This window comes from Octopus sinensis, linkage group LG26, assembly GCF_006345805.1.
Source record: "Octopus sinensis linkage group LG26, ASM634580v1, whole genome shotgun sequence".
In the NCBI taxonomy this organism is placed as follows: Eukaryota; Metazoa; Mollusca; class Cephalopoda; order Octopoda; family Octopodidae; genus Octopus; species Octopus sinensis.
Window position 1 is genome coordinate 12,783,448 of NC_043022.1, and position 18,037 is coordinate 12,801,484.

General features: G+C 37.9%; 1 protein-coding gene across 1 annotated transcript in view; it reads left to right on the forward strand.

Moving 5' to 3' along the window:
* The window catches only part of LOC115224733 (neprilysin-1-like), a 76,796-nt gene that overhangs the window by 48,570 nt on the left and 10,189 nt on the right, over positions 1-18,037 (forward strand). The window contains exons 9-17 of the mRNA XM_029795608.2: positions 744-868; positions 2,047-2,149; positions 6,245-6,364; positions 8,467-8,565; positions 9,582-9,659; positions 11,571-11,674; positions 15,160-15,218; positions 15,706-15,757; positions 17,448-17,515. Of these exons, the coding sequence (XP_029651468.1) occupies positions 744-868; positions 2,047-2,149; positions 6,245-6,364; positions 8,467-8,565; positions 9,582-9,659; positions 11,571-11,674; positions 15,160-15,218; positions 15,706-15,757; positions 17,448-17,515 (808 nt within the window). The remainder of the gene's footprint in view (positions 1-743; positions 869-2,046; positions 2,150-6,244; positions 6,365-8,466; positions 8,566-9,581; positions 9,660-11,570; positions 11,675-15,159; positions 15,219-15,705; positions 15,758-17,447; positions 17,516-18,037) is intronic.

The window sequence follows — 18,037 nt, forward strand, 5'->3', positions numbered from 1 at the left end:
GTTATCTGGTACATAAGCACTCAACCAGTTTGCCCCCACCCGCCCACACCCCTCCCCGCCCAATTTTGTCAGATGACATGTTTTGTGCCCACCAGACACTGCTCTGTCAAGTACACAGAGCTTTAGTTAAGTATAAACATTTTTTTTCCTAAAAATATATTTCCAAAATCAGGGTGCGTCTGCCACAATTCAACATCTAGCAAAATCTTTATATATAAAAGAGAGGTTGTGTGCTGTCTGTCTCCTACGATTTAGATTCCTAACTACTCCCACATTTTGCGGTGCAGTTTAACCAAAACCGGGTATCTTATAGTCGTGATTCATATCGAGCCCTTCTGGGTATTAGTGTGCATCTACGATGAGTCTACGATTTAAAAAAAAATTTACCATCAATTTTTCCCATTTTTTAATGCATTTTTGGCATATATAAGGGAAGTAACTCTCTAAAAATTTATTATTAAATCTCAGAACGTAAAAAGCTACAGTAACACCCTCCTTCCTTTGTGGTTAGCCATATTGAGATGGCTATTATACTTTACATCTCTAAAAATGCTTATATAGTTATTTCCCTTACAAATCCGAGCAACTCCGGGCGATACTACTAGTATGGTATAAAACTCTGTGTGTGTGTGTGTGTTTGACAATGGTGGTGGTTATGATGATGATGATGATGATGGTGGTGGTGGTGGCAAAGACGATGATGATGATTAAGGTGGTGATGATGATTATTTTGACATTTTCAGTTTGACTGGCTGAAGTATTTCCGAAGTATCATCTCCCCAGATGTCCAAGAAAGCGAACAACTGGTCACCATAGCACCAAACTATCTCAAAAATATGTCACAACTCCTCAGTAGAACTCATAAAAGGTTTGTAACACCTCAACCATATTATCACATACACAACACTGAACAACCATACTTGCAGGCACGTTTATGGCACATTGTGGCACACTCTTAATTCAACTTTTATTACTCTCTCTCTCTCTCTCTCTCGCTCCTCCTCCTCTTCCCTATATCTCTAACTTTTTGGCTCTCTCTATCTCTCTCTTTATCTTCCTCTCTCTACAACACTGTCTCTCGACATCTCTCTCCACCTCTCTTTATGCTTGCCTCTCTCTTTATCCATTTAAATCTCTCCTCCTCCACCTACGTATGCTTGTCACTGTCTCTCTTCTTTTCTTTCTATCTCTCTCACTTTGTCCCTTTCTTTCTCCTTTCTACCATCACTCTTTCTCTCTCCACCCTCTACACATGTATGTCTCTCTCACACATTCACTTCCTTATCTACATCTCCTGCTCTCTCTCTATTTCTCTATATCTCCCCCCTCCTTCCTGTGTATAAGAATGTGTGTGTGTGTCTATCTATCTATCTATCTTATCCCTATCTGTCTATCTCTGCTTTCTCCTTCCTTGCATCTCTCACTTTCTTTTCTCTTGTCTCTTCTTCCCTATACTGCTCTCTCTCTCTCTCTCTCTCTCTCTCTCTCTGAGCATGTTACTCCTCCCTCTCTTTCTGTGCATGTCACTTCCTCTCCTCCCCTCTCTTTACATATTACTCCATCTCTCTCTGCATGTTACTCCTCCTTCCCACTCCCTTTCACTCTCTCCTCTCTCTCTCTCTCTCACACACTGTGCCTGTTACTCCTTCTCCTCTCTCTCTCTCTCTGCATGTTACACCCTCAATCTCATTGTGCATGTCATTCCCCTTCCCTCTCTCTCCCTCTCTTTCTCTCTCTCTCTGGATATTTCTCTCTCTGCATGTTACTCCCTCCCTCTCCTTCCATCTCCCTCTCTCTCTCTCTCCCTTGCTCTCTCTCCCTCTTGTATGTTCTGATTTGTGTTGTGGTTGTGTATTGGCTGCAGTGCAGTGTGTGCAGTGGCCGTTATGTGATGCAGTGTGATTCAGTGCAGTGCAGTAAGGTGCAGAATGATGTAGAGTGTCATGCGGTGTAACACTCTGGAGTGTAATAAGATGGAGTGTGATGCAGCATGATGAGGTCTTTTGTAAATTACTAAATTAATTCTATTTTCTTCTACCAATTCAGAATTATAGCCAATTACATATTTTGGATAATGACCAAGGAACTATGTCCTCACCTCACACATGAGTACCGACTATTAGATTATCGCTATAGGAAAGTTCTAGAGGTAAGTACCATTGAAGCCTGTCCACATTTCACGTTTCAGTTTTCACATTTCACATCTCACAGCTGCAGGATATGGAATATCAACTAGTGAAATCATCATCATCATCATCGTTTAACATCCGTTTTCCATGCTAGCACGGGTTGGACGGTTCGACCGGGGTCTGGGAAGCCAGGGGCTGCACCAGGCTCCAGTCTGATCTGGCAAAGTTTCTACAGCTGGATGCCCTTCCTAACGCCAACCACTCTGTGAGTGTAGTGGGTGCTTTTTACATGCCACCAGCACAGGTGCCGGGGGGGTCCGGCATCGGCCACTATCGGTTGGTACTTTTAACGTGCCACCGGCACGGAAGCCAGCCAAGGCGGCGCTGGCATCGGCCAAATAAACATATTCATCTCATACCTCCTACCTTTCTTTTTGTGTGTGTGTGTGTCGTTATTATGTTACACTGTCGTATGTCCAAATTTGGCCAAATGCATTTTGTTCAATATTTATTTTTGCTTGCAATAGCCGGTTCTTTCGGTCAAGCTATCGTATATCCAGCTGCTTCAGATGCCAAGATATCAAAAATTGGCAAAGTGTAGTACAATGGTTTTGCTATGGAATGGTGAAACTATTTTTTTCATTTTCTGTAAAAACAATGTTTTGAACTTACAGCACTTTTGCATAACAGCAACAATATATATATATATATATATATATATATATATATATACGGAGTAAACACATAAATGTGAAACAAGGTGGAAAAAAGAGTACTCAAATACCAGTGGTAGAATAATATGGTTTATTTAAAGCAGCAGAAAATTCAACAAAACCTGTTACTCCGAGTTTCACGTTGCCGTTCATCGGACAGTTTTTGCTAGAATAGAATAGAACGGTTCTATTCTAGCAAAAACTGTCCGATGAACGGCAACGTGAAACTCAGAGTAACAGGTTTTGTTGAATTTTCTGCTGCTTTAAATAAAGTATATATATAATATATATATATATATACCGGAGTAAACACATAAATGTGAAACAAGGTGGAAAAAAGAGTACTCAAATACCAGTGGTAGAATAATATGGTTTATTTAAAGCAGCAGAAAATTCAACAAAACCTGTTACTCTGAGTTTCACGTTGCCGTTCATCGGACAGTTTTTGCTAGAATAGAATAGAACGGTTCTATTCTAGCAAAAACTGTCCGATGAACGGCAACGTGAAACTCAGAGTAACAGGTTTTGTTGAATTTTCTGCTGCTTTAAATAAAGTATATATATATATATATATATATATATATATATATATATATATGGTTTCTTTAACAAGTGGTCCAAGTGCACAATAGACCATCAGAGGACACTTTATTGCATTAAGTTTGGACATAATAATCGATAACTTAATGCAAAAAAGTGTCCCCTTGATGATTTGTTGTGGTTGAGCATCTCAATGCACTTGGGACACTTATTGTAGGGCACCAAATAACCATAATGGTGAAACATATGCATGGGAACCCTAATAAAGACTTGTGTCATTCCCTATTTCTCCGACATCTGTTCTGTAGTTCAAAACAAGTAATACTACTCAGTACTTGGAAGTTACTTAAGAAATATACTGAAAGCAGACTGGATTATGATAATCTATGTGAAGCTCTAAACACAATAGTAGCAGTGGTACATCGTTTTGTACACACAATTTCTACAATATATATAAGGGACTGAGACCTTTGGTGATTTGCTGTGCTTAAGACACATCAAGCCGAGTTAAATCATAGTCATGGTCAGTGACACGTAAAAGGTACCAGTGCTGGTGACACATGAAAGGCACCCACTACATTCTTGGAATGGTTGGCATTAGGAAGGGCATCCAGCCGTAGAAACCAAGCCAAATTAGACTTGGGGCCTTGTACAGCTGACTTACCAGTTCCAGTCAAACCATGTAACTCATGCCAGTATGGGAAACAGAGTTTAAATGATGATGGTGATTTATATATAGAAGTATTATTGCCGTTATTATTAGTATTGATAAGGTGATAATAAGGTGGCTAGCAAGTTCACACTGTTCCAGGCACAGTATCAGGTAAATTTAGATTCAATAGGGTATATAATGCCACTTGCTAAAATCAGAGCCAATGCTCCAAAAACCACCATAAACTCACAATATAGATACCAACAAGCAATGCAATGAACATATGAGAAATAGGCTTACCTTTGCATTGAATACATCAGTAAGTAGTGTATATTGCAATATCAATTGATTTCATGCTTTGCATGGCAAACATACTCTGTGATCTTCAGTTGAAAATAACATCTTAACATCTACTAAAATATCCACTACATTAGCTCGGTGGCGAGCTGGCAGAAATGTTAGCACACCAGGCGAAATGCGTAGCCATATTTCGTCTGGCGTTAAGTTCTGAGTTCAAATTCCGCCGAGGTTGACTTTGCCTTTCATCCTTTCGGTGTCGATAAATCAAGTACCAGTTACGCACTGGGGTCGATGTAATCGACTTAATCCATTTGTCTATCCTTGTTTGTCCTATCTGTGTTTAGCCCCTTCTGGGTAGTAAAATATATATATATATATATATATATATATATATATATATATATATATATATACACATACACACACGTAACTTCTTTATCTGATATATATATCACCACCATCTTATCATCTTCATTTAATGTGTTTAATGTCCATCTTCCATGCTGACATGGGTTGGACACCCTGACAGGATCCAATGTACCCCTTATAGATTTGATGTGTTAAAACACACCAGTATCAGAGAGAGAGAAACAAAAAATTCATCCTAACAACATGGCAAACTCATAAGAGATGTTGTCACAGGACAAATACCACAGTAACTGGCCTATTGACAGTGTGTATAAATCAAATATGATTATATAGATGAATATTTTAATTTAAATTTGCCTCAGTTGCAGATACTGAATTTTTAATCAGCCAGGCAGCTATTTGCAACATCAGTGAATGTTTTATTCACTTTTTCTTGTATCACAGATGACAAATTCCCATCGGAGCAAGTAGATGGCTAATGAAAAGACACTGGAAGGCTGAAATACATCTGGTGCTCTCACTGGCCACTGCTGGAATGAATTTTCATCTGCCTTCCATATTTATCATGTTTTTAACACAGCAAGTCCATAAGAGATGTTATCTTTGGACAAATACTGCAGTAATAGACCTATCAACCATGTACATTCATTAAGTATGATACTTCGATGACTATTTTAATTTAATATTGTCTCAAATTGCATATACCATATATATATATATATATATATATATATATATATATATATATATATACACACACACATTTTTTTTATAAGCCTTGTACTTATTTTATCAGTCTCTTTTACCAAACCACTGAAAAAGGGATGTAAACACACCAACACCAGTTGTCAAGCAGTGGTGGGCAACAAACAGACACACACATACACACAATGGGCTTCTTTCAGTTTCCATCAACCAAATATTCTTGGCTGGCCCGAGACCATAGTAGAAGATACTTCCAAGGTGCAATACAGTGGAATTTAACATGAAACCATGTGGTTAGAAAGCAAACTGCTTACCATATAGCCATATTATCACCACCATCACCATCATCATCATCATTATCTAATGCTCGTTTTCCATGCTGGCATGGGTTGGATGGTTAGACAGAAAACTGCTCCAGGCTTCACTGTCTGTTTTGGCATCGGTTTTATGGCTTGATGCTCTTCCTTGTGCCAATGTGTGCGTGTGATGAGCTTCCACATAGTTTCTGCCTATGAACTTAATTCACAAGTCATTGTTTGGCCTGAGGATTATAATAAAAGACACTTCTCCACAACTTCAACCACTGCCATCATCCCTATTAACCACTAAGTTATGGGGATGTAAACAAACCAACACGAATTGCCAAGCAGGGTTGTAAAACTAACTTCTTAACCATACAGCCGTACCTGCCTCTGTGACATTTTTTTTACTCTCTCTCTCTCTCTCTTTAATTCTCTTGTTCATTTATTGCTGCTTTTCTCTCTCTCTTCACCCCAACACGCCTCCTTCCCTGTGACAAATTCCACCACCACCACCACCACATCTCCATCTAACAGGGCATCAGGAAGGAGAAAACCCTGTGGGAAAGCTGTGTTAGCTTTATAAACACGGAAATTGGTCATGCTGTTGGAGCCCTTTTTGTTAGTGAACATTTCAAGAAAGAAAATAAAGACATTGTGAGTAGTTTTTTCCATTTTTTCATATGATAAATATGTGTGTGTATGTGTATGTATATATATATATAGTTAATCCAAACAAGAAAGCACAAAAAAACACAACAACGCAAGGACGTGGAACAAATATAGTATTATTGGACGCTCAGGAAGGAAGGAAAGAAGGAGGCTTTAACGTTTCGAGCAGAGCTCTTCGTCGGAAACATAGGAAAAGGAAAGATCCAGAGAAGGGAAGACGGAGGAAAAAAAATCGCCAACGGTACACACACACACACGTGTGTGTGTGTGTGTGTGTATAATACAAAACCACATAAATCCAAATCCAAAATCAAAATACAAACATGAGCACAGAAAGAAAAAAAAAGAGAGGAAGAAACAAAAGCCATTAATTCAACCAAATGCCTCAACTGGTCACACATAAGGTTCAACGGAGCCTACTGAAGCAAGCCAGCACACTTGGCTGCTTTACTATGGGTGATGGCAAGGCTGAGGTGTTGGAACAGCCAAGCAGTTCATAGGTGTCACCTGACACCATCATAATAAGGCCAGCTGTCAGCGATGACAAAAACTTGGCTGTTAATGACCCAGATGTTAAATCTATTTCTCACCATGTAACAATATACATGTACAGGTGGTGGCTGTGGTGGCTGTGGTGGCTGTGGTGGCTGTGGTGGCTGTGGTGGCTGTGTTTATGATCACTGTTTTCGTTGTGCTGTTTCTTATTTCTTTATTGCCCCGCAAGGAGCTAAACATACAGGAGACAAACAAGGACAGACAAAGGGTTTAAGTCAATTACATCGACCCCAGTGCATAACTGGTACTTAATAAAGGCGGCGAGCTGGCAGAAACGTTAGCGCACCGGGCAAAATGCTTAGCGGTATTTCGTCTGTCATTACGTTGTGAGTTCAAATTCCGCAGAGGTCGACTTTGCCTTTCATCCTTTCGGGGTCGATAAATTAAGTACCAAATACGCACTGGGGTCAATGTAATCGACTTAATCCGTTTGTCTGTCCTTGCTTGTCCCCTCTATGTTTAGCCCCTTGTGGGCAGTAAAGAAATAAATAAACATGTACAGGTTGTGGCTGTGATTATGATCACTGTTTTTGTTGTTGTGCTGTTTCTTATTTCTTTATTGCCCGCAAGGGGCTAAACATAGAGGGGACAGGGAGATTCAGTGTGACACAGAATGTGACAGGGCTGGCCGTTTGAAATACAGGTACCGCTCATTTTTGCCAAGTAGACTGGAGCAATGTGAAATAAAGTGTCTTGCTCAAGGACACAATGTCCCACAAGGAACTGAACTCATGACTTTACAATCATGAGTCAAACACCCAAACCACTGCACCACATGCCTACACATTCACACACACACACATCTATATAACACACACATACACATATTGGGTTTCTTTTTGCTTCTGTCAACTAAATCCACTCACAAAATTTTGGTCAGGTCAGAGCTATAATACAAGAAACCCGTCCAAGGTCCCAAGCAGTGGGGCTGAACCTAAACCATGCATATACAGGGTCAGGCAAAATGATCTGACACATTTGTAGGTTAAATAAAAGGTAAATGAAGTAAAGAAACAAAAAAGTGTTTTTATTTTTGAAAAGTACATATAATGCCATTTTGTTTCATTATGTTTTAAAAATTAAATCAGTCAAATGGGATCCATTATTGTCCACACACTGTCGAAGGCATTCACGAAAGTTGTCAATAACTCAGCGGGTCATTTCATGCGATTTTTTTCTCTGGGGATACCTCAAGTCAAAGGTATACATTAATCGCCCTCGATCTATTGAACAACTTAAAGATGCAATTCGTCAAGAAATTACTGCCATTCCACAAGAAATGACCCGCCGAGTTATTGACAACTTTCGTGAACGCCTTCGACAGTGTGTGGACAATAATGGATCCCATTTGACTGATTTAATTTTTAAAACATAATGAAACAAAATGGCATTATATGTACTTTTCAAAAATAAAAACACTTTTTTGTTTCTTTACTTCATTTGCCTTTTATTCAACCTACAAATGTGTCAGATCATTTTGCCTGACCCTGTATAATTAACAATCTGTTGATCTGTTGTATTCCTTTCCATAGGCTCTGGAGATGATACAAAATATTCGAAATGCCTTCAACAAACTCCTTGACGACAACACGTGGATGGATGAAGAAACTAGAAAATTTGCAAAGGAAAAGGTGAGTTCATGTTATGGCAGTCCCTGCCCCCCACCTCAGAAACACTCGATGTAAGGGTGAGGCTGTTCTATTGGTGATATTAGGGGTGGTGTTATTGCTGTTGTTATTGTCAGGGGTGTCTTTGGTAATAAGGTGCATCAAAGTGGGACCTATTGAACAGAGTTTGGTTTGACAATGAAACTGGAAATCCTGGATATTGGAACAGTAATGTTCCCATTATGGACTATATTTGATAAGCAGAAAAACCAAGGAGAGGTGGGCGGCAAAGATTGTCCATAAAGGAAAATATCAAAACTCTTTGACTCTTGTCTCTTTTTGATTGTTTATTTTTTCTGCTTATCTTTTATATATATATTCTTTCATTCTTTTACTTGCTTCAATCATTTGACTGTGGCCATGCTGGAGCACCACCTTTTAGTCGAGCAAATCGAGCCCAGGACTTATTCATTGTAAGCCTAGTACTTATTCTATCGGTTGCTTTTTGCCGAACCGCTAAGTTACAGGGACATAAACACACCAGCTTCAGACAAACACAGACACACAAACATACACACACACACATATATATATGATGAGCTTCTTTCAGTTTCCGTCTACCATATCCACTCACAAGGCTTTGGTTGGCCCGAGGCTATAGTAGAAGACACTTGCCCAAGGTGCCACGCAGTGGGACTGAACCTGGAATCATGTAGTTGGTAAGCAAGCTACTTACCACACAACCACATATACACACACACATAAATATAAAACCATAAAATCAGGAGGTATTTATTTAACCATGTGACTTCCATAGGCTAACAGTCGTTTCCAACTTTCTTCTTATAGTATTGATTTCAGTGTGGAAGAAATCATATGAAAGCATAGTGGTTATGGTGTTGCTAGGTAGCGATTTCAGTTCCGAGCCTGAGTGGCACATTGTGTTGTTGAGCAAAATAATTTTACATTGCTCTGCAATCATTTCAACATCTGACATGTCAAACATTCTGTTATATGTCCTGTTTTTTTTTTCTTCCTAGGCAAATGCCATGATTGGAATGATTGGATATCCAGAATTTATATTAAAAAAGTCAAAGTTGGACAAATTCTATGAAATGGTGAGATTTCTACATTTGCAAAAGACAAATACATTTTGGTTTAGTATTGCATGTAATAATGCATGTGTGTATGTATATGTGTATACATATATATATATACATATATACATATATATATATATGTGGAGGCGCAATAGCCTAGTGGTTAGGGCAGCGAACTCGCGGTCGTAGGATCGCGGTTTCGATTCCCAGACCGGGCGTGGTGAGTGTTTATTGAGTGAAAACACCTAAAAGCTCCACGAGGCTCCGGCAGGGGGTGGTGATCCCTGCTGTACTCTTTCGCCGCAACTTTCTCTCACTCTTTCTTCTGTTGGCCTGCTCGCTTAGCCAGCAGGGTGGCGTCATTCGAAGGCTAAAACAATGCGAACGCATTGTGACCAGCGATGTGTAACAACATCTGATGGTCTGGTCGGTCACATGATCACGTGATATATATATATATATAAATTAATAAAAACAGTTGTTTGCAACATTATACCGTAAAGGAAAATTATAGTCATCAATTAACCTTGACTAAGGGTGTGAATAACACCCACATTGCTAGAAATAGGAGCTAAAATGCTGCAATGCTATTACAAAGCACATAACATGTACTCTGAGAGAAGCTGCAGTCGCCCTGGACACCAAACCAAGAATTCCTCAGATTGACCGATCAGTCTCAGCTATTGCCATAGCTGTCTTCAGTAAGGCCAGCTCACCTATCAGAGTATATATATTCACCATAAAAATCTACGGATGATTTAGCAGATTGCTAATGTAGAAACAAATGAATATATACATACATATATCATCATCATCATCCTTTAACATCTGTTGTCCATGATGGTACGGGTTGGATGGTTTGATTGGGCTGGCATGCTGGAAGGCTGTGCCAGGATCCAGTCTGATTTGGCATGGTTTTCTATGGCTGGATGCCCTTCCTGATGCCAACCACTCTGAGAGTGTACTGGGTGCTTTTATGTGCCACCAGCAGAGGTGCCATTTGTGTGGCACTGGTATCTGCCATGACTTCTCAAGCATAACATAATGCCAAAGGTCTTGGTCATTGCCTCCATGAAGCCCAACACTTGAAGGGAGCTTGACCAATTTGCCCCCATGAGGAATATATATATATATCCACAACTACGAAACTCTATAAAATGATTAAATTCCCCACAAAGGAATTAATTTGATTTGAAAACCCCACTAGAATGGGAGAAAGCGCTAATAATCTGAATGATATGATATATATATGTAAAAAATGTAATATATAAATAAATATCTATAAATATGAACCATCCGATCTTCTGATTACCTCATTTCTACTAATATATATATATATATATATATATATAGAGAGAGAGAGAGAGAGATGAACAATGGTCATTACACTACATATAAATATATGGAAATTAAATAAATGACAAAAGAACAGGAAATTACATCATGAACTTGATTAGCTTTACAGCTGTTTCTGGTATAGGATGTAGTGACAGAAAGAGAGAGAGAGAGTAGAAGAGAGACAGTCAGATACAACATAAATTCTTAACATACTGCAATTATCTCCCCTTTAAGAGAAAAGTAAAGAGTATGCAAATACCTTTTGACAATTGTGACCAACTCTGAATCACAAGGGGAGATAATCTCAAGACCCAAGAACTCTCAAGAAGTGACATGCCATTAAAGAAAAGAGAACAGCTGTATTAAAAAGGTGACCCCTTGGACTAAAATTCCACTGGTTATCTCTTGGACTAATATTTATTAGTAACCACTCAAATTAAAATTTTGCAGTCATCACCTTCAACTAAAATTTTATTGGTGACCCCTTGAACTAATATTTTATTGGCAATCCCCATAAACTAATATTTATTTGTGGCCCTTTAAACTATTATTTTATTAGTGACCCCCTTGAACTGATCTTTTATTCTTCAGCTGGAAGTGGACCCTGACAGCTACTTTCGCAGTGTCCACCAGATCAAAAGATACAAGTCTCACAACCAAATCAAAGAATTGCGGGAACCAGTTGACAGAGAGAAGTATGGCATTAATTTGTTTTATGGAGATGGTGGTGATACCAGTTATATACAATGTCACATATGAACACATGTGTGTGGTGTGTGTGTGTGTGTGTTATACTTCCACACACATTCTTTTGTTTGTTTATTTCTTTCTCACCACTTTTCCTCTTCCACTATTTTTCTCCCATTTTTCTCCCATTTTCCCTCTTTTTTCACCATTTTCTTTCATTTTTCATCATGAAAGACAAAACACCCAAAACATCAAAACTCTGTCCCTTTCCTTTCAAATGGTAAAACTAATACAACCTTTGTCAAAACTCATCCCTCTTGTTTTGCCTTTTTTTTCACTCATTACCTTACGTAATATATATATCTATTTCTGTATTGCCCACAAGGGGCTAAACATAAGAGGGGACAAACAAGGACAGACAAAGGGATAAGTCATTTACATCGACCCCAATGTGTAACTGCTACTTAATTTATCAACCCCGAAAGGATGAAAGGCAAAGTCGACCTCGGCAGAATTTGAACTCAGAACGTAACAACAGACGAAATATGGCTACGCATTTCGCCCAGCATGCTAACGTTTCTGCCAGCTTGCCGCCTATGTAATATATATATCATCATCATTTAACATCCACTGGTATGGGTTGGATGGTTTGACCAGGGCTGGTAAGCTGAGGGGCTGCACCAGACTCCAGTCTGATTTGGCATGGGTTCTACAGCCGGATACCCTTCCTAATGCCAACCACTTTGAGAGTGTAATGAGTGCTCTTACATACCACCAGTATCTGCCATGACTACAATTTCACTTGGCTTGGGTCTTCTACTCAAGCACCACATATTGCCAAAGGTCTCAATCATTTGTAATTGCCTCTGCAAGGCCTAACACTCAGAAAATGTTTATTCCCTGCCACTAGCACGGATGCTAATTACACAACACCGGCATCATGACCTCACATATTCAGTGTATGTGTTTTGTTTGTTCACTGATTCATTGCAGTTTAGTGCCTGGGGGATGAATCTCTCGTTACACTGGGTGTTAAAACACCTGATAGTCTAACACCCAGTATAATGAGGGTGTCGTCCTCCAGATGCTACACCACAATAAATCACCAAACAAAACACCCACATTGAGTATGTGTAACTGATAACATATATTTATGCAAAAAAAAAAAGCTATGTTAAGAATATTATTCAACAACTACCATAGTTGAATGATAAATAAAAGTGGTAATAATAAGTCAAACCAGACAGTGATATTTTGAAATTATTGAGACATCTATGTTTCAGGTGTGTATAATATCTAATAGGAAAAGCGTCTGGAAGGTCTTGCATAACTGATGCATTTCCTCTTATATATAACTAGCAGTATCGCCCGGCGTTGCTCGGGTTTGTTTCGACCCGCTGGAATTGTAATTTTGAAAAGTAAAAATTTTGTGAACATTTTTCTGGTCGAAATACACCGAAAAGTGGCGACACAGCAGTGAAAAAATCGTAAAAAATCGGGATTTTCATAGAAAAAAGCATCTTTTTGATGTAAATAATTTTTGGTGTTAACATGGTCCGATTTGAATTTTATGTTCTACGGAAGGAAGAGCAACCCTTCTTCTACCATACTCTCAATTTTGGTCAACTTGCGCCGCAGGGTCTCGGAGGAGATAGTGTTAGTTGAAGGTTACCATTCTAGGTGCCTGAGTAACAACCTCGCGGAATTACAGATAAATGAATTAATTACTATTTTACAGAATAAAATTAAATAATTCTTGAAAATTAATTAATATTAATATTTTTTGAACAAAGTAAATAATTTTTAAAACTTAAATAATAATTTTTTTTACACAAACGCGAACGGGGAAAAGGGGGTGGCGAATTCGATTTACATACCTAAATTTTTTCTTTTTCATGACATTGTAGCAAAATAGTAGTGAATAATATAAATACCAGCAGTACATTTTTTTATCTGGGGTATTTTTTTCAACCTCGTCACATATTTGCCCCTTTCAATTTAAACAAAGTCTTAATTAAGCAATTACGGCAGCTTAGCAATGGTTTCAATACAGGCGCGACATGTGTATCTCAATTGTTCAAAACCCTTCGAATTTTTTCGCACGTGATGATATCATAGTGAAAACTTTCAATTACGCGCGCTTAGAAGTACGCTCGCAAATTAATACTACCAAAATTTTGAAGTTCGCGCTCCGCTTGTGTGTGTGTGTGTGCGTGCTTTAGGTGTACGTAGGTATGTGTTTTTGTGTGTGTGTGTCACTGAAGCCATACATACATATATACATACATAACCTCTCTCTCTCTTTTCTCTCTCAGTCACTCACTACAAAAAGTGAATAAAAAAAGTTCAGTTATTTCTGTCTTTCACTCTGTCTGTCTCTTTACACACACTAACAAAAGCACTTCACTTACACACCACACTTTCTGTGTCGCACAACCCATCAAACACACACACACACATACACACACTCACGCACGCACACATGTACATCAATGCTTTCGGAGTGAAATGTTAAAATATTGAGTTTTCTCGAATTTTGTCTTAATTGGGGGTGAAATTGAAAGAAATATATTATGGCATGACCGAATGGAGTACTTTGAAAAATCTTAGGTAAACTCTAATTGAAGAAATTGTGTGAGGAGTAAATCGTTATGTATTTATTTGTTTCTGTTTGCTGTGTTTTTTTATTTTTTGAGTAGTGGTTTAAATACTTTCAGTTTAGTCTTCCTCAAATCACTCTGTCGCTATTTACTTTCATTTTATTCGTTGCACACCGTGTGTGTGTGTGTGCGTGCGGTGTAAACCACATTAAGAAAAGCATTTGACATACACACCAGAATGTGAGTTTTCTGTAAATTTTGCTTAATTGGAGTTTAAATTTTAAAAACTGGACCTGGCATGACCCGATGCATTCTACTCTTAAAAATGCTAGGTAAATTGTAATTGAAGAAATCCTATATTGTAGATTTCTATAAGTTACAAAGGGAGGCAGATAAAATCTGCCTTTTATAATAAGAGATACACAGACATGAAATATACATATTAAATAATTTCAAAATATTACTATTTGGTTTAACTTCATTATTACAACTTAGACATGTTGATGTCCGTACAAACTAACCAGTCCAGACTCTACTTACACAGATACACCAACAAGCATTTGGAGTAGTTTGTTATATTTGACTCAATAAGTACTAGGCTCACAAAAGAATAAGTCCCGGGGTCGAGTTGCTCGATTAAAGGCGGTGCTCCAGCATGGCTGCAGTCAAATGACTGAAACAAGTAAAAGAGTAAAAGAGTACAATGCCTAGCTTATAATCATAGCACAAAACACACACACACACACAAAGAGGTAAATTCTTCCATAATCAAATCTTTTGGGAGCAGTTCAATCACTTCCCTCTCTAATAAATGCCTGACAGACCAGCATGAACATCACAACATTCATCTGCCATTCTTGTCAATACATACCTTGTTCTTATTCACACTTCAGATGGTTGCAAGACCCAGCTGTTATTAATGCTTATTACAACCCAAATACTAATGATATTGGTAAGTATGTTTATTTCTCTAATATTCTATTTCATAACTCCACTCCTTTTGTGTCTGTATGTACACACACACACACTTGTTTAGTGTTGCTTGTTGTAAGAGAACTGAATACCATAGTAGAGATTAAAACTATATTTTATTTTGGAATTCATTTGGGGGAGAAATATGCTTGAAAACTAGAAAATGGAAATTTCTCTCTTTGAGGGAAAAAGAAAGTGTTTCCTGTCTTGATTCAGGATGCTAGCTGTAGCTAAACTACATGTCCTAAAATGTGTCAACTTGACCATGCAACCAATTGCACTGTCAAGCCCTTAAATTTACGACTAACCTCTCAATTAACATCACCTATCCTATGATATTCGACCTTGACAAATTACAGTAAATATCCCAAAATATGTAGCCTTGATCTTGACTTGACCTATTAAACAATCTTAAGATTCTTTCTCCAGTGCAATTCTTTAACTTGGAAATTTGTTTTTATTTTCAGTTTTTCCTGCCGGAATACTACAGCCTGTCTTTTACAGTAACTCCTATCCAAAGTAAGTAATGCTTAGATATTGAAAATATAGCAACATTCTGGTTTATCACTCAGGAACACCATCCCACATGAAAAATAAAAAAAAATAAAATTTATTATTGCAATTAGCATCTAAATGCTACTTAATTAAATGACAGGGAAAAGAAAACATCAGCATGCTAACTAATATTGTGTTTTTCCCTCCTCTCTTCTCTCTCAATTGCTGAATAGTCGATGAAGAAAAAGAAAAAAGAAAAATACATTCCATGAATATCTGTAATTATTTTCCAATAATAAGAAATGTCTTGCTTCATAAAATATTTAATTTACTTTAATTTAGGTACTTTGGATTATACCATGCTGATGATTTCTAATAAGAATGAAATAGTGTTATACATGATTACCCGAGACTAGAGATTTTTAACATCTTTGTAAAGAGGAAGGAAAAAGAAAATTAAACATGTATATTCTTTGTAGCTGCTTTCTTGGTCTTTGATTTAAAATTGAAATATCTAATTCCACCAGCATCTATCTAGAAACGATTATCTCCCTTACAATAACTAGCCACCAGGGCGCACCATATGCTTTTAACATTTTATTAACTGTGTTAACACTATTAACTTTATGATTATTTTGATAGTAAAGCAGGAATTAAACATAATCATGAATTAATTAAAATTATACCTTTAATGAAGAGAACATTCATTATTTGCTTATTCATTTTTACGTCTGTTTTTCCTTGCCAGCATGAGTTAGATGAGTATATTATTGAGGCATGGTTTTTACAGCTAGACACAATTCATGTTTCTAAACTACCTGTCTTTCAAGGAAAAGTTCTCTTACTTTACATATTTTTGAAGGAGTAAAACTTTTCAACAATTTGTCAACATAGGTGTAGGAGTGGCTGTGTGGTATGTAGCTTGCTTACAAACTACATGGTTCTGGGTTCAGTCCCACTGCATGGCACCTTGGGCAAGTGTCTTCTACTATAGGCTCGGGCCGACCAAAGCCTTGTGAGTGGATTTGGTAAACAGAAACTGAAAGCCCGTCATATATATGTATATATGTATTTGTATATGTATGTATATATATATATATATATACATATGTATGTGTATATGTGTTTGTCCCCCAACAACGCTTGACAACTGATGGTGGTGTGTTTATGTCCCCCGTAACTTAGCGGTTCAGCAAATGAGACGGATAGAATAAGTACTAGGCTTACAAGGAATAAGTCCTGGGGTTGATTTGCTCGACTAAAGGCGGTGCTCCAGCATAGCCACTGTCAAATGACTGAAACAAGTAAAATATATATATATACATATATACACACACAGATAAATAAATAAATGGTGATAGGCTTTCGAGGTTTTTGCCTGCCAAATCCACTTACAAGGCTCTGCTCAACCCAAAGCTAGACAGAAGATAATTGGCCAAGGTGCCGTGCAGCGAGACTGAACCTGAAACCCTGAAGTTGGGAAGTAAACTTCCAAAACCTCCCGGCCATGCCTGAGCCTATCATTATAATGATTAATTTTGGTGAAGAAAGGCAAATGAGATAATCCTGGCATTTGTATTAGTTTACATTAACAATAGAATGTAATGAGAAGTGAGTTGTTCTGATGATTTTGTTTCTCTAAAATTCCTCTCTTCCTCTGGCCCCCCTTACATACTGTTGTACTCCCTGATAACAAACCAATTTCATCTTGTAGGTCTCTGAATTACGGTGGAATCGGTATCGTAATTGGGCATGAAATTACGCATGGCTTTGATAACAGAGGTAAGTAGAAGAATTGCTGTGGAATTATCTGATTTACAACTTTAGTTGATATATTACACACACATACATACCTACATATGTATACATTCTTGTACAGTTAGTTAGCAATTCTTCCACCATTGCTCTCTCTCTCTCTCTCTCTTTCTCTCCATGTAAATATATAATTATCATCATTATAATCTAATGTCTGTTTTCCATGCTCACATAGATTGGATGGGTCCTCATGATCAGAGTCACTTCCCACTGAGAGGCTCTGAAACAAGTCTAAATAGACCTCACATCCTGATACTTGGTGTGAGAAGAAAAAGAGGGGAGTGAGATTACCCTTAAGGTCACAAATCTTTTTTCTAATTTTAAATACAACCTTCTAAAAGCTGGATATACTAAATAAGCACAACCCCGGTGATTTCACCAGGAAGTCACTCTTGTACCGTGATGACTTCCACTGGTACAAAAAGGCAAGTGTGTTGTTATTCAGTGTCTTCATGGGGAGTTTACAATGGGGCTGTAGTTGCAGCCCCC